Source organism: Gobio gobio (assembly GCF_949357685.1).
Source record: "Gobio gobio genome assembly, chromosome: 21".
Classification (NCBI taxonomy): Eukaryota; Metazoa; Chordata; class Actinopteri; order Cypriniformes; family Gobionidae; genus Gobio; species Gobio gobio.
In genome coordinates this window covers 19440980-19467789 of record NC_137117.1, presented here as the reverse complement: position 1 = coordinate 19467789, position 26810 = coordinate 19440980, and the positions used below count along the sequence as shown (strand labels likewise).

The 26810-nt window shown below is 37.0% G+C and overlaps 2 protein-coding genes across 4 annotated transcripts in view; both read right to left on the bottom strand.

The window, feature by feature from the left end:
- Positions 1-442: 442 nt before the first annotated feature.
- On the bottom strand, positions 443-6574 carry aldh8a1 (aldehyde dehydrogenase 8 family, member A1). Of its 2 annotated transcripts, none has more exons than XM_079801942.1 (7): positions 6323-6574; positions 5596-5743; positions 4897-5052; positions 4655-4804; positions 4262-4518; positions 2678-2839; positions 443-2496 (listed from the first exon to the last, which is right to left on the bottom strand). In XM_079801942.1, the coding sequence occupies exons 1-7, from the start codon at positions 6458-6460 to the stop codon at positions 2044-2046; spliced, it is 1464 nt and encodes a 487-aa protein (XP_079658068.1). In that variant the 5' UTR covers positions 6461-6574; the 3' UTR covers positions 443-2043. The 2 variants fall into 2 exon arrangements, with proteins under 2 accessions (XP_079658068.1, XP_079658067.1); XM_079801941.1 differs by having other exon boundaries at positions 1760-2496; positions 4601-4804; positions 6323-6565.
- A 2237-nt stretch (positions 6575-8811) lies between these two features.
- The window catches only part of hbs1l (HBS1-like translational GTPase), a 34424-nt gene continuing 16425 nt past the window's right edge, over positions 8812-26810 (bottom strand). Inside the window, exons 5-18 of one of the 2 annotated variants that reach the window (XM_079801929.1) lie at positions 24760-24868; positions 22087-22313; positions 21740-21905; positions 21532-21649; positions 20154-20300; positions 19936-20010; positions 18681-18798; positions 16937-17005; positions 16490-16594; positions 14007-14097; positions 13723-13831; positions 13516-13616; positions 11884-12028; positions 8812-11742 (exon numbers count right to left, since the gene is read on the bottom strand). In XM_079801929.1, the coding sequence (XP_079658055.1) occupies positions 11731-11742; positions 11884-12028; positions 13516-13616; positions 13723-13831; positions 14007-14097; positions 16490-16594; positions 16937-17005; positions 18681-18798; positions 19936-20010; positions 20154-20300; positions 21532-21649; positions 21740-21905; positions 22087-22313; positions 24760-24868 (1592 nt within the window). In that variant the 3' untranslated portion in view covers positions 8812-11730. The remainder of the gene's footprint in view (positions 11743-11883; positions 12029-13515; positions 13617-13722; positions 13832-14006; positions 14098-16489; positions 16595-16936; positions 17006-18680; positions 18799-19935; positions 20011-20153; positions 20301-21531; positions 21650-21739; positions 21906-22086; positions 22314-24759; positions 24869-26810) is intronic. The other variant, XM_079801930.1, reaches the window with a different exon arrangement.

Sequence of the window (26810 nt, the reverse complement as noted above, 5' to 3'; positions counted from 1 at the left end):
ATATATTTTTACAATAAGGTTTCATATTTTAACTATTAACTACAGTAACTGTAAAATAACTTTTGGTTTAGAAAAAATAAAAAATTTAATGTTTTTGAAAGAAGTATATGCTCATCAAGCCTGCATTTATTTGATCAAAAATACAGAACAAACAGTAATATTGTGAAATATTATTACAATTTAAAATAATGGTTGTCTATTTTAATATTAAAATGTTATTTATTTCTGTGATGGAAATGTTGAATTTTCATCAGCCATTATTCCAATCTTCAGTGTCACATGATCCTTCAGAAATCATTCTAATATGCTGATTTATTATCAATGTTGGAAACAGTTGTGTTGCTTAATATTTTTGTGTAACCTGTGAGTCTTTTTTCAGGATTCTTTGATAAATAAAAGGTTAAAAAAGAACAGCTTTTTTAAAAAACATTTTTTTACTTTTGTAAAAATATACACTACAGTTCAAAAGTTTCGGGACAGTATTTTTTTTCTTTCTTTTTTTGAAAGAAATTAATACTTTTATTCAGCATAGATTTTCTGATTTTCTGTATTTTTGATCAAACAAATGCAGGCTTGATGAGCATAAAATACTTGTTTAAAAAACATGAATGTTTCCAAACTTTTGACTGATACTCTATAATAATAGTAAAAGTTTAAGAACCTAGGTCCATGGTTATTATGGGTTAAAAGCTTTTGTATGCGTGTGTGCGCATACAGGGTGGTACGGGGCTTTGCCTGTGGTCAAGTCAAAATAAAAGCTGCCAGTGAGGGCTCTGCCCTTTGAGCACGGATGCTATGTGAGCACGCAGAGACGTGACTGAACACATTCACAAGTTTCCCTCAGTTTTTTCCACACAAATGTGCACACACCCCTCATTAACTGAGAAAACTTTTCAATATAGATGCAAGATATCACTTGCTTCTGTTGTGCTTTCCTGCACCACAGAAGACATGTAGACTGTTCCTGGCATTTCTGTCTTTTTCAAACACAGAGTCCATTTTAAAGAATACTTTTTAAAGATATAATGTATAGAAATACTTTAGAGCTGAACATACCAAGAAAATTCACCAGAACCATTTAAACGAGTGAAATTCTTTTCCAGTTTGTATTAATTCCCATGACTTTTCCTGGCCTACAAATCACATTTTTAAAATTCCCTAATGTTTTTCCATGACTGTGGGAAGCGTTCTGCTACTTAGTGTCCATTTTTTAGGGCATTCGAGATTTACCCTGAAGAGCAGAGATGCCTGAATAGAGATCCATCACTTTAGCTGGTGTTCCGACTCATATGAAACATTCTGAAGCACAGAACAGTTGTGGGACTTTGCAGAGATTATGCAGAATTGTGTGTGTGTGTGTGTGTGTGTGTGTGTGTGTGTGTGTGTGTGTGTGTGTGTGTGTGTGTGTGTGTGTGTGTGTTGTGCTATGCGTCAGATAGTCACTTCCCACACTCGGTAAAACTCACACTCCGATAATTCTTGGAAACGGCACATTAATACATGCACCCAGCTGTGGGAAGGTAACACACAAGAGTCTGCAGACCTAATCGGATTAATCCCAATCTTTGCACACATATGGATTACACGTTCCAATAGGATCTAAAAACCCATATAAGATCTCTTTGATATCTCAGTTGTTTCTCCTAGACAGCATTACGATGAAACGGAGAGCAAATGGAGCCTTCGTGCTTCTCAAAACTCAGAGCAGCAGACTTCAATCAAGTCACACATTCATCCAATTCATTTCTCTTTTTTTGTTGCTCCTAAGATATTTTAGGGAAAACATTTAAAGCCGATAATTAAAACAGAACTGAAAACTCCATTAGGTCTCTATGAAACTGCAACTTCCAAGCAATACAATTTAGCACCAGTTTGTCTTAACTACTAAAATGATTCACCCACATTCGATCACCAAAAATACTATAAAGCACTTTTTCATGAACTTTATTCCCAATCATATTATGTCTGATTGCTTCCTCTATATAATATTCACACAGATTTGAAATGACTCATGAATCACAGAGTGCATTGCTTCATCCTGTGTCAGTGTTTGATGGTGATGGCTTTAACCTCTGTGAAGAAGTGGTATGAGTCTTTCCCCCCCTCTCGACCAATGCCAGAGTTTTTCATGCCACCGAATGGAAGATTTAAATCTCTGACCAGCCAGCAGTTGGTCCACACCAACCCAGCCTGCAGTTTCCTAGCAACCCTGTGTACGCGCCCCACATCTCGGGACCACACCGTGGCGGATAAGCCGTAGCGTACGCCGTTGGCCCGTGATATCACTTCCTCCTCTTCATCGAAGGGTGTCACACAGGTTACCGGACCGAAAATCTCTTCCTGCATCAATGCGGAGGAGTCTTTTACCCCGGAGATGATAGTGGGCAACATGAAATAGCCATCCGCATTATGCTGTGGAAGTGTAAGGTTGTCCACACCCTCCCCACAATGCACCTGCGCACCTTCTGCCAGCGCCAAAGCAACATAACCTTTAACCTGTAGAAGTTAGCAGGCAATTTAGATGTTTTAAAAGCATATATCTGTTTGTAAACCTAAATATGATTTTATACGAACAGAGAGAGAGAGAGAGATAAAGACTGTATTCCCACACATGCACTTAACATTGAAAACGCTGCATGTTATAACAATAGAAACATGTCTGTGATTATCATCCGACCTTCTGTAGATGCTCTTTGCTGATGAGCGCTCCATTGTCGTTGGAGGGGTCAGAGGGCACTCCAGTTTTCCACCGACGAGCCGCCTCCACGAAACGAGCGAGGAATTCTGGGTAAATGCTCCGCTCAACGAAGATTCTGCTGGTACACAGACATATCTCTCCCTGAGACAGAAGAGGAAAAGATGCAAATAAGTAAATCTCACAATTATCACTGGGCTGTGTTAACTAATTATATATGGACACTTTAAATGTTAGCAGAGCGATGATGTGTTTGTGTGAGCGCGGTGTGAAGGCCTGAGTGAGAGAAAAAGAGAGGGAAAGAGTGTTAGAGAACACAATGTACAATGCTGTATTCTGAGCACCACAGCGTGGCAGAAAATGGAACTACATGGGGTTATCCCATTACAAAAGGGTTGAGACAGTATAATAAACATTTCCCAATTACCCCAATATGTTTAGTTTATTTAATTTATTTAACAGGGACAATACACAAAACCCTAAATAGCTAATTTGCATCTGTGGTCCCTGGGCAGGATTATGTTACATAAAAGTACAGCATTCCATTACAATCCAGAAGAAAGAACATAATAACAATATCATATCACAGAGATATTGAATCACATAGAAGAAAAAGAAAAGCAGGGAAAAAAATAAAAAGAATCACGATTGATTTTTCTTAAACCATAATTTAAGTTCAGTTTTAAAAATACGAAATAATGTCCACTCTCCAATATAAACAGGCACTGAATACCATCTTTCTGCTGCTCTGTATGAGAAAGCTAATTGTCCAAAGGCAGTTTTCTTAAATTTAACTGAACAATCGCCTCTATCAGATGCCCTGGTTTCCCTAGAATTGTCTTCACAGAAAGTCACACATTGTTTAAGAGGTGGTGGCGCAAGATCATGAATTAACTTATACATCAAACACATATCTGCAAAGAATAAAAAAAACTGTCAAACATCAATCATTTATGATTTCTGATGATTATGCAATGGTAACTCCTTGTTTTTTTATCTAAAACTTTCTCAGTTTGTTTATAGAAAGTATATAATGGCTTCAAAGTTGTTACACTTCCTTGTAATATGTTGCACGTTTAATTCAGCAAATTGAGTCAGGTTATCATAAGTGTTGTTACTGTTAACTAAAAAAAATGTTTTAGTTAAATAAATAAAGCTGAAATAAAATATGATGAACATTAACAAATTTAGAAATGTTAAAATGCTAAAAACTATAAAGGCCAATCAAAAATATTAATAAATACTGTAATAGTGCAAATAATACTAAAATAACACTGGCTATTACTATATTATATTATTATATTATATTTATTACATTATATTACATAAAAGTAACTTTTTACACCCAGTATTCATACTGTATAGAAACATTTCGAGAAGTATAGTAGTATGTTATTCTGCACTAGGCTAAAGTCGGTTAAACCCAATGCCAGTGCAGACATCTGCAAGATTTTGATTGGATGAGCTCTGTAATGGCATACATTTTTTTGCAACAGGAAGCATTAGTGTAACTGACAAAGCTATATGAAAATATAACCTGATTGGTCAAGCTGTGCATGAGCTCACCTGATTGGAGAAGCTGGATCGTATAGTAGTGCTGATGCATTGCTCCATGTCAGCATCAGCAAATATAACAGCCGGGTTTTTGCCACCAAGCTCCAATGAAAGCTTCTTACAATACGGCGCACTGCGTTCTGTTATCAGTCTTGCTGTAGCCGTGCTCCCCGTAAATGAGATCAACGGCACGTCAGGATGAGACACCAATGCATCTCCGGCTCGTGGGCCCGTACCAAAGACAATGTTGACCACACCGGGTGGAAAGCCTAGAAGACGCACACACATATTATATAGAAACATTCACTCAATTCAGATGTAATAAGAAAAAAAACAAAACTATCAATGTACCCTGAGAAGAGCTAACTAAGAAATCTGTCCCAGATACACACACAAATCCCTCACCAGCTTCCTCCAATAGCTGACACATCATCCAGGCAGTGACTGAGGTCATTTCACTAGGTTTCGCAACCACAGTGTTCCCTGTAGCAACAGCCGGAGCAATCTTCCAGGTCAGGAGATACAGTGGCAGGTTCCATGGGCTTATAAGACCAGCTATAGACAGGGAATTTAACATGCATAAACCATCCAAAAAGAGTGATTTACAATAGAGAGCAATAGTACTGTATGTAGAGACTGACACATACCCACTCCTACAGGACAGCGAACTGTGTAGTTGAGACAGCCCATGTGATCCATCTGACTGCAGTCATTAGTGTGATGCAGGACAGATGAAGCAAAAAAACGGAAGTTGTACGCGGACCGAGGAATGTCCACATTTCGGGCAAAAGTTATAGTCTTCCCTGGAAAAAAAGAGAAGAGAAAGTCCATTTCATGCTTTAAGAGCCCCTAGAGAACCGAATTAAACCAAATTAAATTGTTTAGTGACACAGAGAAACAAACTGATATATCGGCCAATAATTCTTTGTTTTGAAATATTTTAGCAAATATTGTCTAATACTGTTAAAAATATTCGATGGATGGACAGAACGATGAACAAAATGACAGACAGAACAACAGACAAACATACGGATGAATGGCACAGAAAGAATGACAGACAGACAGAGAATGGTAGACAGAATGATAGGCAGATGGATACAGTGAACACACGCAATATGATTATATATTGTATATAACCCTATATGATTAATTATCAGCCACACAGCTCTTTATACACAGTATTTTATCCGCTACTGAAAAAACATATCTGTTGACTGCTAGAAAAGTACATTCCCGAGTCACTTCAATTCTGTCTACCTTTGGTTTATTGTGCAGTTTGACCTTATTTAGTCTAACCTGTTTAGTGTGTCCTGTACTATGATGCTGTAGTGTTTCTAGTGTTTTACCCTGATCTTTAGACTCAGCCTGGGCAAATTCCTCCAGTCGAGCCTCTATCAGGTCAGCCAGTTTATTCAATACTTTGGATCTCTCTGCTGGGCTCTTAGCTGACCAATCAGGAAAGGCCTCTTTGGCTGCCGTCACTGCAGCATCCACCTATGACCAATGAGAAAAGGGACAACTCACTTGTAAATGTCAACCAATATATTTCACAATTTTACACCCAGGGGAGATGTCTTGCTTGGTATTGGCAAGGTTACCTTTTTGGTATTTAAAAGCTTTATTAAGAGCATGATCATAACATATAATATTAAAAAATAAATATAAACTTTTTTCTCTACGAGTTTGTGAGCTCCAGCTTATTTGGCTTAATCATTAGACACTGGACCTTGAGCGTTGCCCAATTTTTTTTATGACCAAAGTGTTTACAGCAACAAATATATGAGGCCAAAGGTATGTCACCCTGACTCAGCAAGCATAATTACTCTGAAATTACTTAGAATTTGTGTCTTCAGCCAAATAATGGTGCAAGTAGTTAAATAGTTTTACCTTTAAAACTGCACTTTTGTACACTAGAAAAAAAACATGTTCAACTTCAACTAGTGAAATATGCATGCAGATGAATGAAAGACAGTATATCTATAACGCAGAGCATAGTTGAACATTCACAAGAGATATCTTAAAATATTGAACAAAACCTGAAATTAAAAGAGAAATATCAAGGAAAAACCTCACCTCCTCAGGTCCACTGTCTGGAATTTTGCAATAAATCTCTCCCGTCGATGGGTTGAAAGAGTCTATTAGCTTTGAACATGGTAAAAACTTCCCACCGATATAGTTTTCCAGAACTAGATTTTTCATATCTTTTGACATTGCAGAAAAATCTGAATAAATTCAGCTTTGCAAACAAAAGGATCCGAGATGTTTGCGCACCAGTCAGCACACTGTTACACATGAGCTTTCACCGGACTCTTTTGCAATCTGTTTACTCAAGTATATGAGAGGTTGTATAGGAAAATGGCTCCTCCAGCAGACACATGTGCCAACACTGATTAATTAGAGCACGAGTTCGACATTAAAAGACCTTAATTTGCTGGAGGTTAGGTGATATGCACATTTCAGTGAAAAAGGAATATAATAAACTAAATATAATCTGGCGGGAATCATCTGAAACTGACATTTTTATCTGTTTTGTTTGTGTGCACATCAACACAATCATGAAAGTTAAATGATGCCATAGAGAATCGCATGTGCAGGGTAAGATTTGTGAAAGCATAAATCAGATTGCAAACGTAAATTAAATTTGCATGCGCAAGAGCTTTGTCAATGTGTAAATCGCCTTTCAAGTGTAAGAAAAAAATATTTGCAGCATTTACTGTTATTTGTAAGTGTAATTCATGTATTGTGAAACTGCAGCTTCATGCGAACGCAAAATAAATATTATCTGTGTTCTTCTGACTTCCATTTTTCCGCGCCTTTTTGACACGTTTTTTTCCCACCAAAAGTACGTCCAAACACATTGCAAGCCTGTGAACATCGATTTATAAGCGAAAAAAGTCATGAACCGCAAAACAGATTGACTGCGTAAAACGGGTACTAAATGATTTCTTGTGTACATAGGGCAAAAAAGTCCCCCCCCCAAAAAAAGTTACAAGAGCCAAACTTCTTGTAGCCAATCAAATGAGCTTCTCTCCAACTCTCGATTTAATCTCACCTGATTGGTTCAATAAACACGCCAGAACATCTTCATTTGGCTCAGCATCATTCTCGTTTCTGAAATGATAGCCTACTTTTAATGCACACGTAAATGTTAAAATAAATAAAGCACGATTGCTTAAAGGGATAGTTCACCAAAAAATGAAAATGATCCCATGATTTACTCACCCTCAAGTCATCCGAGGTGTATATGACATTCTTCTTTCAGACGAACACAATCTGAGTTATATTAAAAATGTTCAGCTTAATCCAAGCATTATAATAGCAGTAATAGTTGCTCTGTTTTTGAAGTCCATAAAAAAATGCATCTGTCCGTCAAATAACGTGCTCCACGCGGCTCCGGGGTGTTAAAAAAAACCTTCTGAATCAAATTGATGGGTTTGTGTAAGAAAAATATCCATATTTAAATTTTTTTTATTTTTTTTATATGGCTCTGCATCAGCCGTCCCCGCGCCATCACTTCCGGTGAATAAGGTCAAAATACATGCAAAATACTTGCGCGATCATAGATATATATATACATAGATTCCTCATTAGTGCCTGTGTGGATCAGTCGAATGAGGCATCTACGTATGAATATCTTTGATCACGCTAGTATTTTGACCTTATTCACCGGAAGTTATGGCGCTGGGAAAACTAGATGACATTTGTCTGATAAGAGGTAAAAAAAAAAAATTTACAAATACTGTTCGGTTTCTCAAAGAAACCAATCGTTTCATGTCTTAAGACATCAATGTGTCGCCACGAGCCGCATGGTTTAATAAGGATTCGTATGTCTATGTGTTTTTACTCTCATACTCTAAAATATCCCCATTGACATGCATTATACGACTATCACACTGCAATGGTTAGAGTTAAAAATCTTCATTTGTGTTCTACTGAAGAAACAAAGACACCTACAACCTTGGATGCCCTGGGGGTAAGCAGATAAACATAAAAATTTTGTTTTTGGGTGAACCATCCCGTTAAGCTGTTTAACATTAGGTTAACTGCGTTCATTGAGAGTCAACGAGAAGCTCATTTGATTGACTACAAGAAGGTGGACCCGCCTTCCTCCTCGCGCTTGCAAAACTCAAGGAGTGAGAGAATCGTGCCAAAATTGTAAGCGCAGCTAAAGACGGAACTGCATAAATCGGTTTATTTCTGTAAATGTTTTGCCTTACGTACACAAGTCATACACACATTTGCAACAGTTTATTTCTTTACACAGTCAATCTGTGGGGTATATCCATTTGAAGTTTGTAACAAGATATTATACCAATCCACAACAGGAATCTTATAAACCTTAGAATATTGGTAACATGACCAGTTTTGGGCAACGCATTACAAGTAACACGAGTTGCGTAATCAGATTACTTTCATGTAACTAGTAAAGTAACACATTACTTTAATAATGTGAGCATGCATTTACTAATCTCACTAATGTTCACTGGCTTGCAATGCTTTATTTGACCGTATTTTTGGCGAATAAAACTTGCCAAAAGTGTAAGCACGGAAAAATGGAAGTCAGAAGAATACAGATCATATTTATTTTGCGTTAGCATGAAGCTCCAGTTTCACAATACATGAATTAGGCCTACACTTACGAATAACAGTAAAATGCTGGGACATTTTTTTAGGCAATTTACACCTTTACAATGCTTTTCTTGCGCATGCAAATTTAATTTATGCTAGCAATCTCGTACACTTTCACAAGTACCCTGCGCATGCAATTCTTTATGGCATCATTTTACCTTGAATGCTAATCTCCTTTAAAACACAAGACATGAACATGTTAAGAAATGACAGAGGAACACGATAGTCCCACACTGACAGAAACCCTAAAAAAGGCCCATCTTGCACAAAATTCTAAACTCCACCACATTTAAAGGGATTATATAGTGATAAATGTTTATGGTACACTAAAATGTTAATTTGGGTAACTGGAGTGGGTGCTTTTATCCTGTACAGAAAAAGCACCCAATGCTGATAATGTATTTGGGGGACAAAGAAATGAATACCAAAATATGTACAGGTATGGAGGCTGGTAGATGTTTCACAGTATTAAGAGGGTTAGACACAGAGTGTTTGTGTTGTTGTGTTTGAGTGCAGTACACTTAAGACCTAAAATAACCCGGGATGCGGAGGATGAAGCAGGGATTGTCAGGACACAGCTTGGTGAAATACACAACACAAATGATCAGAATAATCTCACAAATGCTTAGAAAAATCACGGCAGGTGAATGTTTATTTTTTACACATCGCCTGTGGTTCTTAAACATATAAGTCTAGCTCTTTTTCCTCAATTGGAAGTCTGCCATCTCCTTACTTTACTGAAGATGCAGTGCTGGCGGGAAATCCAATCACATTTAATTTCACACTCACTTTATTTGCCTGCAGGGTTTCAATGCAACACAGGCCAAATCTTTTTTAGATAACCCCTTTCAATTAGTTCATCTTCTGGGAGACCAATAAAAGAGACTCTTGTGGGTTATTTGTCCATTTAAAGTTTAGAACAAGATATTTAACCAATCCACAACAGGACTTTGCTTTGTTTTATTGAATAAAGCAGCATTAGATCAAAATATAACATTTTTATGAAGAGCAAAAAGACTCAAGAGTGAGAGACTTCGCATTTCCAAATCAAAAGACAAACCCTAGAGAAAAGTGGGTGGATGTTCGATATGCGATTCCTCAAGAAAAATAACATCTATAAGAGGAATTAACAAGCAGAAAAAAGACAACTCTACAGCGAGAATACCATTGTAGACAGCGATGAAGGAAATGATCATTAGACAATCATTTTGGATCGAAGAGAAGATCGAGTTGAAATTAGAGAAAGTGTCAAAATGTTCTTTGTAAGTAATTCAGAAGGCTCTTTGATGCTTTAAAAAGAAAAGTATTTTGTTACCCTGATTGAACCACTCAGCAAGCCCAATGCTATAAAACCAGAAGTAAAGGTCAAGCAAAGTTCCCTAATTTCTTCCTTTTGATGGTAATGTCTTATTAACTACACTTTTTTGTGTTGGATAAGGTCGAATCAGCATATTTATCATTCATTTCAGTATATTTGCATTTCAGGGTATTCCTCTACAACCAAGAAGCAGAAACAAATTGATTAAAAACCAAGCTTTTCAAAATCAATGAGTCATCTATTCTGAACAAGCTGCATTCATGAAGTCTTTTGATTATCAGGCTGTGAAGTGGAAAATTACAGCACCACATTCTCACAGAAGAAAACAACTATCAACTATGAGCACATCTAATTAGCATTTGAAGAAGTGAGCACTTTCAGGAACAAGTGGAAAATTACTTGATTTGCATAAATCATAGATTATACTGCAATAGTAAAGAGTTAATAAAACATGAATGCATTGAGATTCATGTCATTCAGCATCAGGCCAAAATGGGCTAAAAGCTCAATCAAGAATTAATAAAAAAATTATAGGGATGAAAAATAAACATAAAAATATACATTCCTGCCCAGAGAAAATACGTTTGTGAATTTTAGGCAGGGTCATAAAGCCAATAAGCACTTTCCAAAAGCGCAAAATAAGTGTGAGAACGAATAAATACTTTCATTTACAGGCCCAATAATAAACAGACTCATGTTTTCCACAGTGATCAATATTTTTATTTTTCTGATGAAGAAGCTTTCCCTGGATCGAACAACTTCAGCTTTGATACACCCAAACAAATGTTCTTTAAATTAAAACCCCTTGATGATCAAGTCAAAAACCGACGAGTAAGAGTCATGTCCGCTAGGTCCTTAAAGTGATTACTGTTAGATTACAGACACCCATTCACGACATATCCCTTTGTCCACTGGTTCTCAATCCTCCCGTTTTCTCGTCACTGACCCATTAATGATCAGGAAAAGACTGAGTAGCAGCAATGGATGGGCAGGTTTCATTCACACTGTCCCGCTCATGTGAGAAACTGATGGAGGAGATGAGAGCAGCCAGCTGTGTCGTTTATTGTCTTATAATTATCCTTAATTAATCAGAATAACTAACCTTAAAATCCTTTGATTTGAACCAAGCCTAAATGTCCATTATGTGCTGCCATATTAGTCAAAAATAATGCCATTTACAATAATCGAAATAAAATATAGCATAAAAGAAAATGAGTTCAGTTTGTTGTTACGTAAATCAATGAATGGAAGCAAAATACAGGTAAACTTTCTGTGTCTGATCCTGTGTGTGTTATTAGGTTATCAGTTGTATTTCGCAAGCTGAAGAGCAGGACTAAGGCATTCTTCTCTTTTACACACACATTCACGCTCACTCTAGGGCCTTTAGGCAGGTGAAATGTGAAATGAACTGTAGCTAGATTCACTGTCAGGTCGCCCGTCTGTGAGTACTCAATGTGTTTGTTCGCTCTGAGGGGAAATTGCACTTCTCTCCACTCTCCAGAGTTATTCTGATGGATCCAGTTCCAACTGGTCCTTACTCTTTGATCTAGAACAGTATAAACATCAGCATTAACAAGCATCACATTCTCATGATGCAATATCAAAAAATGCTGATGAATACAAGACGTATGCTTTTTGCAACAGGGATGCGTTTAGTGTGAAAGGGTGGACATGTATTGCGTTTTACCTCTGTGACAACTCCAGCAGCAATGGTCGAGCCCACATATCTCAGCATGAACCGCCCCAGTTCTTTAAAGTCCTTATAGAGCTCCAGAGCCACAGGCCTCTGCGTTTGAATCTCCACCACTGCGTTCTGTCCTTTACTCAAACACCTGCACAACATTTATACAACATGAATCTTCAGCGAAAACACCATTCTGAACCATCATAAAAGTGACAAATGACACCAAACACAGTTGATCCTTGCTTGTGTCAATGTCAATCACAAACTTTGAAAATGAGGGACAGTTGTATTTTAATATTAATTAATACTCAAATATTAATACATACTAATATGTGACCCTGGACCACAAAACCAGTCATGAGTCACACTGGTATATTTGTGGCAATAGCAAACAATACATTGTATGGGTCAAAATTATAGATCTTTCTTTTATGCCAAAAAACATTAGGATATTAAGTAAAGATCATGTTCCATGAAAATATTTGTAAATTTCCTACCGTGAAAATATATATATAAAAAAAAAATATATATTATTAGTATTAATATGCATTGCTCAGGACTTCATTTGGACAACTTCAAATAACTATTTATTTTCTCAATATAATTTTTTTTTTTTTTGCAGAATCCAGATTTTCAAATAGTTGTATCTCGGACAAATATTGTCCTATCCTAGCAAACCATACATCGATGGAACACTTATTTATTCAGCTTTGAGATGATGTCTGAATCTAAATTTAAATTTAAAGAAAAATTTACCCTCATGACTGGTTTTGTGGTCCAGGGTCACATATATAGTATTTATTACTATTGTTTAAAAATAATATTTGTATTGATAAAAATTTATTAAAATATTAATAACATATATTTACATTTTATTTTAATTCAGCTTTAATTCAATTACCAAAGTGTATTTAAGTTTCAGTTTTAGCAACACATTAGCTATGATTCCATCCACCTATTTTTATGCGAATTTTGGGATATCCCATACATCTTTTTTTATTTTATAAAATGCGTAAAAAAAAATTATGTATGCACTTAGGTTGGATAATTTTTTTTATCCGATAAGATGACGTGCATAAACTGTGAAGGAACACATTTACCAAAAAAAAAATTTATGTTACTTTGCCTCAACAGAGGATGCGATTTGGATAACTGGACTAACCAGCGGATCAATTTCATGCACAGCATCTTAAATGTTGGTTTGACCATTCTGAAATGGCCGAGCCAAAGTCTATCATCATAATGATTAGGTTTAATTCCCTCTCAGAACTGTCTCACATGATTGCGTTCCCAAACACCAGGCATCTAAATGTAAGATAACATGACAGTGTTTATTGCGTTTCATCTGCGCGCTCTGAGAGACAAGCCATTTATGATGTAGGAAAAAAGAGCCACTGTGGTTTCTCCGACTGTAGCAACTTCCATTTTTTTACAGGTATTTTGCAGCTATTTCCCAGGAGGTGACAACATAGCTACTGAAGCGGAAGTGTTAATAAGATTTCAGAGCTACTGCAGAAGGAAAGATTTTCATCAAATAATGTCTTACATTTCTGTGTGTTCATCATTCAAAAGCTGTCATATGGATTATTTTTAATTTGTGTAACACGCATGATTCCATATCATACATCCACTTACTTTGGTTTCTTCTTGAGAACTTCTCCACTGCTCTTGTGTAATATACTGACCAACTTCCTAATAGTGGCTGGTTCGCTTACGGTCTGATAATGCAACAGCACCTGATAATCAAACACAAAACACAAGGAAGTGTTGGCAAATGCACTTGCACATCCCACATAAAAACATGCAGAGATGTTTATATACGCAGAGAGAGGGTTTTCTCACAGGGAAGCCTTGCGTGATGGGAAGTTCTATATTAAAGAGGAGAATTCTTGCTCTGAATCTTGTGCAGGCTTTGATGGGCTCTCTGGGATCACAGAATATACATCCAATGCTAGAAAGAAAAACATTATACATGATCATACAGAATCAAAAGCACCCAGAGAAAGTTTTCTAATCAAGTATTATGTAATCAATATTACATGATCAAAATATTATATAACCACAATATTACAGTATATTCTACGGAAGGGAATGCTTTCTACACCAGTGTTTCATTCCACACTCACTTTATTTTGATGATGTCCATGCCTGTTACAATTAGACTGACATGATCACCGGCAGCTGCCCAGTCTAATGCTTCATCATGGAGAGTGATCCCTAGAGAGAGACGACTGTGTTTTAAGGGTGTATCAATTAAAAAAATAATAATTAGAGCTTAGCAATACACAACAATTCAAGTTTTGGGATGGTAAGATTTTTTGAAAGGAGCCTTTTATGCTCAACCAGGCTGCATTTATTCAATGAAAAATACAGTAAAAACAGGAGTATTTTGAAATATTACAATTTAAAACAGCCGTTTTCTATTCAAAAGTTTAAAAAAAGAGTTAAAAAGAACAGCATTTTAATTTAATCTTTTGTAACAATATAAATGTCTTCACTGTCATTTTTTAATCAATTTGTCCTTATTTAAAAGTATAAAAGTATTAATTTCGTTAAATATTATAACTATTGCAATGATTTTAACACAAATATATTTGGCCATAAAGTTTATCAAGACTGTGTCATTACACTAGTCTCAGTAACAAAAGAGAGGTAATAGTTTTAACGTAACTTTGTGCCCTCCAGCTGTTTTAAAGCACAAAACTGCATGCATTTTGTGGAAGAACATTGTTTTGGTTGTGCTTCGGCAGATCGTGACTGTGCAGATGAATATGGTTATCCTACAGCTCATAAAACATTTACTACTAGTCTTACGAGATATAACAAGTTGATGGAAAAATCGTAAGTAGTTATACCCATTAATAGAGACAAAGTACTTCCTTGAAAATAAATTCCAGCACAGCACATTATTTCATATTATTGCATACTACATATCTATATATCGATTTTTACATTATTATTGTTTATTACTATGTATTGTTATTAGGGCTGTCAAGCGATTCAACTTTTTAATCTAGTTGATTACACAATGTGGCGATTAATTAAATCTAATTAATCGCAAATTAATCACACATCAAATTTGGTTGAGAAATTACCCCCAAAAGATAACAATTCATTATTGTGTTAAATGAGAAAAGCACCAAACAGACATTACAAAAAGTAGCTTTAGAAAGAAATTCTATATTGAATCAAATATAATATTTTATTACACATACACTTTTAGGCTACAATGGTCATGAGAGTGAGTAATAGACAGAATTTTCCTTTTTGGTTAAACTATACCTTTAATGCTTTCAAAAAAATTTTTTTTAAATGAAATAATATTCTAAATAAGAAACTGATACTGCCAGTAGGTGGCGGTAAAGGTCTAAATGAGTAAGTCACGGATTTGATTAGTTCAAATGACTGATTCATTCAGGAATTAAGTAAATGGCTCTCTTTATGAATGGGCCATTGATTAGTTCAAGATGTGAATTCAATCAGAAACAAAGCTGTGTTCTCTGAGAGGCACAATCATTCTGCTGTGGGCTTTATATGTAGTATTTTCATTGACAATATTATGTCTAAAATATAACAATATTAACTTGATTTTTTGCAACAACAGTTCAATAAATAAAATTACATTTGCACTTGTGTGATATTGTGCTTGTTGCTTGTGTGATATTGCTTAACTATATCATATGATATAATTATGAGACAAATACACAGGCATTTTTGACCAAATATATTGAATTTTAGGAGCATATAACTGCATTCTATAGGCTTCATGACACAGTGAGTTGTGCCACTGCATCATGTTGTATGAAATGTCAAATGACCTAACGTAGGTCTATAGAGGGGCATGTGTGTTATATGCGCACATTTTAACACAGTTTTTCCATAACTAATTAATTAAATTAACTAATACTACAAAAAATTATAATTAACAAAAAAAACTCAATCGACAGCCCTAATTGTTATATTGGTGCATAAAAATTATTAAATATGAATATATGTGGAAAACCTTTCAAGATTTGTTCTGCATTTTATTGCTTCCATTAAACATATACACATATATACATATACATAATATACATATACATAATATACATATACATATACATATATATATACATATACATATATATATATATACATATATATATATATACATATACATATACATATATATACATATACATATATATATATATATATATACATATACATATATATATATATATATATATATATATATATATATATATATATATATACATATACATATACATATACATATACATATACATATACATATACATATACATATATATATATATATATATATATATATATATATATATATATATATATATATATATATATATATATATATATATATATATACACATACATACATACATACACACGTTTACTACATTCAGCATTCTTTTTTGTTGTTGTCACAGGACTGGGAAAAATCTCTAAAACAAGTCTAAAGCAATGTTAACTAGTAATGAAATCCGGAGAGTGCGCGGTCCTTTATGAAAACACCAGTAGAGGGTGCTGTTGCATATCCACCTAGAACAATTCATGTCTCTATAAGTTGATAAAGCTGCTGTGTGTTTACCTTTAACCGTGCAGGTCTCATTAGGGGGCATGGCCAGCATTTTATCTCCTGTTTGAATGTAGCCAGCCTCGACCTTCCCCGTCACACAGAATCCAGAGCCCTGATCTGAAAACAGTGAAAATGTTTAGGTCAGTTGTTCTCAAACTTTTTCGGTCACAGCCCTCTTTAAACCTTTAAAAAAAATCTGCCGCCCCCCACTGACTACCAAATAATTTCACTAATAATTACAATAAAAGGAAAGATTTTTATCATTTTAAAAACATGCTGACCTCCTGCGCCCCCCGCACCCCAAGAACCACATTGAAAAAAAAAATCTTTGAACTTCCCCAAAGAGAATAAGGGTTTGTTTAATTTTTTTTTTTTAAACAAGGGAATATATGCACAAAATCCAACATTTGTGCGTTTAGATTTTATACATTTTGCTTTTAGGTCAGTTCCCATGCTGACCTTTGAAGACGTCTGAGACACAAAGCCTGAACGGCTTCTCCACTGACCTCTGAGGAGGTTTAAACGCATCTGCAGAGAGACAGAAGAAGAGAGATGAGGAAAGATGCAGTAGCCTAGAGGTTTTCTGTATGCCTCATCAAGTTGATGAGTCAGAGTAAAACTGCTGAGGATTCTCACAGCTCAACCACCAATCAGATCAGTATCATGACACAACAACTTCTGTGAAAGCACTCTACACTCTTACACACTCACCCGTGTACATGAATACAGAGAAGCCCATTCAAACTTTTAAACAAGCAGACACAGATTTGAGACAGACTTCTAAAAAAAAATTATCTTTGTTAATTAATTTGCATGATTATTGAGGGGGGAAAACACTGGTGCAAAAATAATTGGGTAATTTTAGACACAGTTGCACTTTCTATAGACCATTTGATCGTTATTTTCTCGCTCTCTCACATTGCACATAACATTTTCCCCCACAAAAAAAGAAAAAAGAATTATCAAAATGTCAAAGCTACTGTACTCCAAATTTGCCTTGTTTATTAAAAATAATTAAACAACTATTACATTATATTTTTATTATATTTAGCCTTATATTGTAATATATTATACACTGATGAGCCAAAACATTATGACCAGTCACAGGTGAAGCAAATATCGTTGATTATCTCCTAACAAGGCCACAACAAACAGTTTAACATCTAAATCAGTTCTCATTATCAACATGTTGGATGCAAGAGAAATGGGCAGGAATAGAGATCTGAGCGACTTTGGGTCGACTGGGTCAGAGTATCTCTGAAACGAAAAGGCTTATGGGTTGCTCCTGGCCAGCAGTGGTGAGATTTGGAGTGGTCCGAAGAGGGACAAACCACAAACTGGCGACAATCATCAAAGCACGAGAGCAACGAAGGCTATCCTGTCTGGTCTGAGCCAACAGGTCTACTCTCATAATTTTAATTATGGTTATGGAAGGAATGTGTCACAACACAATGCATCACACTCTGATATGGGGCTGTGTAGCTGCAGACCAGTCAGAGTGCCTATGATGACCCCTGTCCACCACAATAAGTGCCTACTATGGGCACACAAGTGTCAGAACTGGAACTTGGAGTGTACATGTGTGCCATTTACCTGGGTAAGTGATGGCAACAGGATGCCCTGCGGGACGACAAGCCCGTGGAGGGAGTGTGATGCTCTGGGTAATGTTCTGTTGGGAAACCTTGGGTCCGGCCTTTCATGTGGACGTAAAGTTGACGAGTGCCACCCACCTAAATATTGTTGTAGATTAGGTACACCCCTTCAAGGCAATGGTGTTCCCTGGTGGAAGTAGCCTCTTTCAGCAAGATAATTCACCCTGACACACTGCACAGAATCGTTTGAGGAACATGATGAAGCGTTCAAGATGTTGGCCTGGCTTCCTAATTCCCCAGATCTCAATTCAATTGAGCATCTGTGGAATATGCTGGACCAACAAGTTCAATCCACAACGGATCCACCTTGCAACCTATAGGACTTGAAGGATCTGCTGCTAACGTCTTGGTGCCAGATACCACAGCACACCTTCAGGGGCCTTGTAGAGTCCATGACCGCAGAGGACCAACAGCATTGTGGTCATAATGTTTTGGCTCATCTGTGTATACTTATTATTTGTGAATGATTCCTTTGCCGGAAAAAACTCCGAAGTGCATACACAAAACATGCAAATAGACATGGACAAATGTGTCCACATAAACACACCCACCTATCTGTTCCAGTAGGCACCGTCCAGTGTACCAGGCTGTAAGGTCTGCTACTTTGCACCTTGTGGTCAGATTCTCTCCTGATAGGCCACTGGTAGGGATGTAATACACATCAGAATCCTGCAAAGACAAGCACATTTGTAACACGTGGCCTAATTGGAGCAGCCGTGGCCAAATGGTTAGAGAGTGAGACTGGTTAGATTCTCAATACCAGCAGGAAATGATTGAGGTGCCCTTAAGCAAGGCACTTAACCCCCAATCGCCCCAGCAAAAATGTGTGTGTCCATAGTTTGCAGTGTGTGTGTGTGTGTGTGTGTGTGTGTGTGTGTGTGTGTGTGTGTGTGTGTTCACTACTCCTAATGTGTGTGCACAAACTTAGATGGGTTAAATGCGCAGGACAAATTGGGTTACCATATTTGGCCTTGACATGTCACTTTTACTTGTGCTGTTAAGTGATCAAACAAATGTACTGGTTGAAATGAGCCATGAAATGTTGCTTTACATTTCCAAACCATTTTTACAAATTTAATATTTTACATTTTATTGGCGATATTTTGCCTAGTGCACAAAAAAAGCCAGAACCGCTACTGAGCACTGTATGTCCTAAAATTCTTTTAGGAAACTCATGTCTGCAAAAAATAGCAAATTGCACTCATAACATTTTAGAAACTAGACATTCTTGAAATAAGTTGAGCAAAGCTGAAACTAGTAAAAAGGCCTGCAGTCAGTTTCTCTTTCGTAGCCCATACTTCATTATTACAATGAAAGAATCTTCTCTTCTCTTATAAACGTAAATAATGATTTTTTTTATACAAATTAAAATTTCTGTCATTTTTCACTCATCCTCACATATAAACATGTATATTAAAACCGGATGGCTTTGAAATGTCATGAGGATGAGTAAAAAAAAACTTGAGTTCCACAAAACCATTTCAATATGATGTTTTTTCTTTCATATGCATTTGCAGCACACAAATATGGAAAATCAGGCAGAAAAGTCTGACAAGTATCAGCATGTAAGCTGATATTGTGTCAGATTCAATCAGAACATGCAAAACATAATTTTTTTAGGTTTGAATTGCAGTTTCTGGATGCGTCATTGATCAGATAAACATTTACTTTATCCTGAAGCACCAACAGAAAACTCATGCACTTAAATGAGAGTAACATAAAACCAATTGGGGGAAGTTAACAAAGTACAAAAAGGAAACAGTGGAAAAATATATAAACATCCCCCATGTGCACAGACTGCATTACCTTAAAGCCAGCCTGCTTCAGAAAGTGACCAAGCTTAGAGATGATTTCCTGGAACCTCTCCTGCTGCCAGTTAACCTGCAAACACACACACACACACAATGATGTGATGAGCACAAGTGGTGGGAGAGGGATTGAATTTGAGTTCTCAGACACAAATAAAATCATGATTGACATTGCCGTGGTTACTGTATGCTGTTGTGGTCCCCATGGTTACCCACCTGGTCCATCTTGTTGACAGCAACAGCAAGCTGCGTGACTCCGAGGGATCGAACCAGCAGGCCGTGCTCGCGGGTCTGCCCCCCTGCCTCAAACCCGGCCTCAAACTCCCCACGGCTGGCATCTACGACTAACACAGCCACATCTGCCTGCAAGACACACACACATAGTGTACCTCAAAAAAGCTCTGCGTCTGTATTAATAGTACTGTAATATCGTTGCTGTGTTCATCTTGTGCTCATCATGATTGTTTTCCACACTGTAAATGGATAATAAACAGTTCAAATATCAAATCATTATCTCTTGTCCCCATAATTATTTATGTGGTAAAAAGCTGTGAAATAAGTGGTGTGACTGTACTAGTTTAAATTTGTTCAATCGTCTTGGCTTTTTTTTTTTTTCTCGTTCAAGCAATAGCTTTTCGGGGTCACAAAACATTAAAAGTTCCCCTAATTGATTTTGCTTTGTCATGTCAACTTCCGAAATCATACAGAAATAGTCTAGACCCAATACACACCCACCAGCAATACACACACACCCACTTGCCCCCAAAATCCTTTTCTCAGCAGACTGACAGGAGGAAATGAGTAAATTCGGCCTGCACAATCTGACTAATTTCATTCATTGCATTTGTAAGTATCAGCCAAATCCAAACATACACTCATTTACAAAGTATTAGTGGTGGTGGCACCCAAATCCACAAAGAACAAGTTTCATTGAGACTTTACTGTGCACAAGAAATTATGCACAGACATCAGTTGTCCTCGCGTCAACTCGCGTGCATGCAAAAAACGAATAAGCAAAAGAAGAACACCCTGAAAGAGGACTCTTTTAAAGGATTAGTTCAAACAGAAATTAAAATTCAGTCAATTACTCGCTTTCTTGTCACTCTAAACCTGTATGACTTTCTTAAGTGGAGAAATTCTGAGAAAGGCCCCTGTTTTTACCATGAAAGCATCATAAAAGTTGTCCATATGACTTGTGCATACAACTTCTGAAATTATTCAATAGCTTTGTGTAAGAAACAGACCAAAATTACATCATTATTCAATGGTAATTCACCCCTTTAGTGAGCTGTTAACCACTGTGGCCAGACCACCGAGTCAGTGAGCTGAACCTGGGAATTTAACCTTTAGCTCTTTTAACTCACAAAGCTATCATATGGCTTCATAAGACTTGGAATATAGTGTATAGGACTTTTTTGATACTTGTGTCTGTTTTGATGTCTGAAGGCTTTATTTGCTGCTTCAAATATTCAAAATTTCTCTTTTGAGTGTTGGAGGGAAAGATTGAGACGACATGTTGGTCAAGGTGAGAAAACGATGACCATTTTCACTTTTGGGTGCATTCAACTGAGCCTAAAAAAGCACATGGAATTACCTGTGCCGCCCCTGTGATCATGTTCGGAATGAAGTCTTTGTGTCCTGGTGCGTCCATCAGAGTAACAACCTTCGAGTCCGTCTCAAACTTTGTCATGCCCACATCCATGGTCACTCCTCTGTGAAAGAGCAGACGATGAACAAATGAAGCTTGGTTTGGGTCACATTTTTCAAAACGGAAATTACACCTCAATGTCTATTAAACCAACCTGTCTCTTTCCTCTCCTGTCTCGTCCAGTACCCATGCATAGGCAAAAGAGGCCTTGCCAGCTTTCTTGGCCTCCTGCTCATATTTATGCATGGTTCTCTTATTAACGTTCCCCAGCAGATATAACAGATGACCCATGAGAGTGCTCTTACCAGCATCTACATGACCTACACACACACAAACAAAGTTCAAGTCCCACATTTACTACATATACAATATTTTATCTATTCATACATGTGGCTAAAGTGTTTGAGGGCCACAAAATAATAAAATTAATTAAAATGTGACCAAAAAAATGAACTGGATGATAATGTGACTGCATGGGTAGTGGTAGAGAGGATATCGTGCCTATGACCACCAGATTGAGTAAGAGTTTTCCTCCTTGTCTTTTCTCTAGTTCGGCACGGATGTTGAGCTGCTGTTTATTCTTTCCAGCTGGTCGAGATGGGGTCGAGGCGTTAGTGTCTTCACTCATAGCCCCGGGTTTGGATGGGGTATCTGTGGTTGGTGCAGCGGTGACCTCTGGACTTGGCCCTCTACGAACCGATGAGGCAACAACGCCATTTTCTTCCGCACTATAAAGGGACACAAAGGCAAATGTCACCTCAGAATTTCTAGGATGGTTTGTTGAGTATTAATTTTGATTTTAAAGTAAATTAAACCTCAATCTGTTTATTTGATGCAAACAAAAATAAGGCTGAGATAGACGTACAATCCATTCAGTATTTTCCACAATGTCTAATTGTCCTCATTTTCACTACCTATGTTTTTGTATTTTTATCTATTGGAAATTTGTAGAAAGGTAAAAGCTGTTAAAAAATTTGGGGTCGGGTCATGTTTCGCGTGTAAAAAAAACACAGTATTTTTCACACAATTTACTTATCTGTATACCGCTGTTTTCACTGTCCTAAAAACGGCTTGATGATTTCCTTGTTCTATGAAGTCCCTCCTTCAGAAATACGTAACGAGTTCTGATTGTGCCAGCGGTTCCCGTGTTGTGATTCGACAGCAGCTTAGCCTCTTACCATAACGGGGAGATGCATGCGCTCAATGTTATTGTAAACATGTCTATATTACCGTATCAATTTGAGCCGGAATCAGACCCGGGATGAAAATAACAGCGTCTCGACAACATGGCGACAAACACACTCTACAAACGCAACACTTCCTCTTCTCCACGTGGGAGAGCAACAAGACCACGCCCCCTTTTTTGCGTATTCTAGTGGGCGGAGGTTAGTCAACAAACTGTTCTATTGACGTCATTAAAGCAGGGAGTACAGGGATGTAGTCCAAACTGGCCGTTCGCTGTAGGCTTTGAAAGGGAAGTTCTGTTAAATAAAATATCTCGCTTGGCATTGAACTTTGAGCTTTATAATTTTACAGGTATTATTTATGCTCTAACAGCTACCTTACACACTAACTAAAGTTTGAAAAATGGGATCACGAAGAACAGGACCTTTAAACGTTTTTGAAAACAGCTTTGCTCAAGAAAGGCTGCATTTATTTGATCAAAAATTAAGTAAAAACAGGAATATTATTAAAATTATTTCAATTTATGTAAATGTGTAATTTATTTCAGTGATGGCAAAGCCAGCATCATTACTCCAGTTTTCAAGTTGAGAAAAGTTGTGGTGCTTAATATTTTTGTGGAATTATTTTCAGGGCTCTTTGATGAATAGAAAGAACAGTATTTGTTTGAAACAGAAATATTTTGTAGCATTATAAACATCCTTATAACGTCTGCATCAATTAATTAATGTATTAATTTCTTTCAAAATAAACAAAAAAATCTTTCTGACCCCAAACTTTTGAACAGTAGTGTATATGTACTGTACAATCAGTACATATACAGACTGTACAATCTATGCTCAACTCAAAATATTCATAGTAGAAACCAACTAATTTCTTTTGAAAAAGAAAGACTGTGTGGAAACTTTAGCACAGGTCCTCTAATAGTCACTTAAACAAACTTAACCTATTAAATGAATGTACAGTGTCTACTCCACCTGCAAAAAACCCTACACTCTTCTTCTTGAGCTTGACGGGTGTGGTCTGTGGCTGAAGGAATGGGAGTGATAGGCTGTGGGTTCATGGTTGTGTGTGCGAGATTAATCTACATGCACCAGCCATCTCTGTGGTTTTCTGCCATCGCAGAATGCAATGCAGGTAGACAGACTTGGCCTGGTTCGGAGAATTGATTCTGTACTATTAAGGACTGTAACTGCAAGAGCGATAACAGAGGATAGCTCACTACAGCAGTTCAGAAATGTTCTGTACATTTCAAAAACATGTTAACAAAGGTATCCTTCATTAAATATATGTATATCCATCATGAAATGTATATTGAGGTTAAAGGGATAGTTCACCCAAAAATGAAAATTCTGTCATTAATTACTCACCCTTGTGTCATTCCAAACCCGTGAGACCTTCGATCATCTTCAGAACACAAATTAAGACATTTTAGATTAAATCCAAGAGCTTTCTGACCCCACATAGACAGCAACACAACGGCCACTTTCAAGGTCCAGAAAGGTAGTAAAGACATTGTTAAAATAGTCCATGTGACTCCAGTGGTTCAACCTTAAATGTTATGAAGCGATGAGAATACTTTGTGTGCAAATAACTACGAAAAAATAATGACTTCATTCAACAATCTCTTCTCTTCAGTGACACTCTCCTACGCAATTAATGACAGAAATTTCATTTTTGGGTGAACTTACCCTTTAAACTACATAACATCACATATTATCAAACATCTTGTGAACAACTGTGTCTCACTAACATTTAGTCCGATCTGAAAAAAATAACTGAAACCAAGACAATCATGTCCAATTAGGACACAGTGTTGCAGTGCACTTATTGCAGGGACAGTCCCTGTGGCACGAGCTGTGGTTAAAAGCTTTGTTTAAGGGTGAAAGACAGTGAAAGATCATAGCACATAAAGCGTCCCTTATAAGGTTTGAACCTACAATGTTTGGGTTACCTATTTAAACCACTTCCACGTTACCTCGATTGGCTTACCTTCGCACATCAAAGCCCATGGTCTGCTTCTTGCCAGACACAGTCATCCGGGCAACCTTAGGGACAACCTCCGCTTCAACACGACACTCTGGAACATCCCGTACTTTTGCTAGGATGTAGAAAACATGTATACACTAAATTTGCAATATTATAATATTCATATTATTGATTTTTAATAATATAAAGGTTACAAATTTAGATTTTTGTTCAATCCATTTCTTTCTTAGCACAAAGCATGTTTTTTTGCACTATACTACTTTGACATGCCGTTGCATTCAGAAATGTATGACAGTGTACATTTTATGAAAGTCAAGTTTCCTGTTTGGTACAGTATAAAGGGTTACTCATTTTCAGATGAGCAGATGTGTGTGTCAGTGCACTCGACATGCGCTGAGCCTCATTTTCTCTCTATCTTACTGAAATTCATGAGTCAACTCCTCCGTGCTGCACCAAAACAGGCTCTCAGAGCCAGCGGGGGGAAGGGATGAAAGAAAATGAGGATGAGCATTTTTCTGTCCCTGTAAGGTAAATGGCTGAAATGTGTGCACGGTGTCTCGTCATAGCAGTAGAGCCGTTTCGATGTCAACGGCCACAGCCAGTCATCTCGCTCTGAGCAGAGAACGCTCTGGCCAGGAAAGGGTTAACTCCGGCACGTCACTCGCACTCCCACACTGACTGTGCACTTCCAGCACACAGGGGGTTAATGTGTAAAAAATAATGAAACCTCTAACCTCCAAGAACAAAAAGGATGAGAAGACAAGTCAATAAGGAAGATCTTGTTTCAAGGGGAAAAAGAAACACAACGGGGAAAAAGAAAACACTGAATTTCGGGAGAATTTGTGAGATGTCTGACTCACCTTGTGTGAAAAAAAAAAAAAAAAACCTTGATCAATTTGAAAGTATCATAAGTTATAACATGAAAATGTTTGTGTATTTGCATTGTTATATAAACCAATGTTAATAATTATATAAAGATAAACAGTATGAGTCCCCAGATGTGTTTGAGATGGAATGGCCAGACCACAAGGACCCTTTATACACACAAAGCTCAAGACGACCACACACACACACACACACACACACACACACACACACACACACACACACACACACACACACACACACACACACACACACACACACACACACACACACACACACACACACACACACACACACACACACACACACACACACACACACACACACACACACACACACACACACACACACACACACACACACACACACACACACCTGCTACAGGGAAAGGAAGTGCTGGGGAATGTAGATAGCAGTTCACCTGCTCTCACACACACACACACTCGGGCCACACCCACAAATATCTCCCATCTGAACACACACACATTCAGCAACACTTCACACACAAACCACACCCACACAACATATCTCTACACACAGCCACCAGAAGGTTCTGCGCTGCCAAATTCAACACGTTTCTGACAAAGAGCTCCAATGCTATGTATGCGCAAAATTACAACAGCAAAAAGAAAAACTGATACAGCTATAAAATACAAAAACAGACACTCTGACGGACAATTAAAAAAAAAAAAAAAAGTTTTTGGAACAAGGAAATGTGGGACATTAAGTAACAGCATGTCAACATGTTAATATGCATCAACACACTGCATTTATTATATATATTTTCAAATACCACATTTACAATTTAATTTCACTCCTATTGACTTCCATCTTATTTTGTCTATTGTTTTTTTTTTACTATTAATCTATATTCTTAACTTTTACATATACTTCATCTAACTGAGCATCTGTATAGTTTATTTTCAGCACTATAAATACTTTCAATGCTTTCTATACTTTCTAGGCAATATTGTAAGTATTAACTATAATGTAATAAAGCATTGTTAACTCTGACTATGTGTTGGCTGTTGTTCAATAGAGTATTACTCAACTGTGATGACAATACAAACAGGTAAAAAAAATAGTCTACATGTAGCACAACAACTGAGACTGAGACACACACCCTTCAGGATATGTAAATGTGCTCTTCCTAGAAAAACGGATCCAGG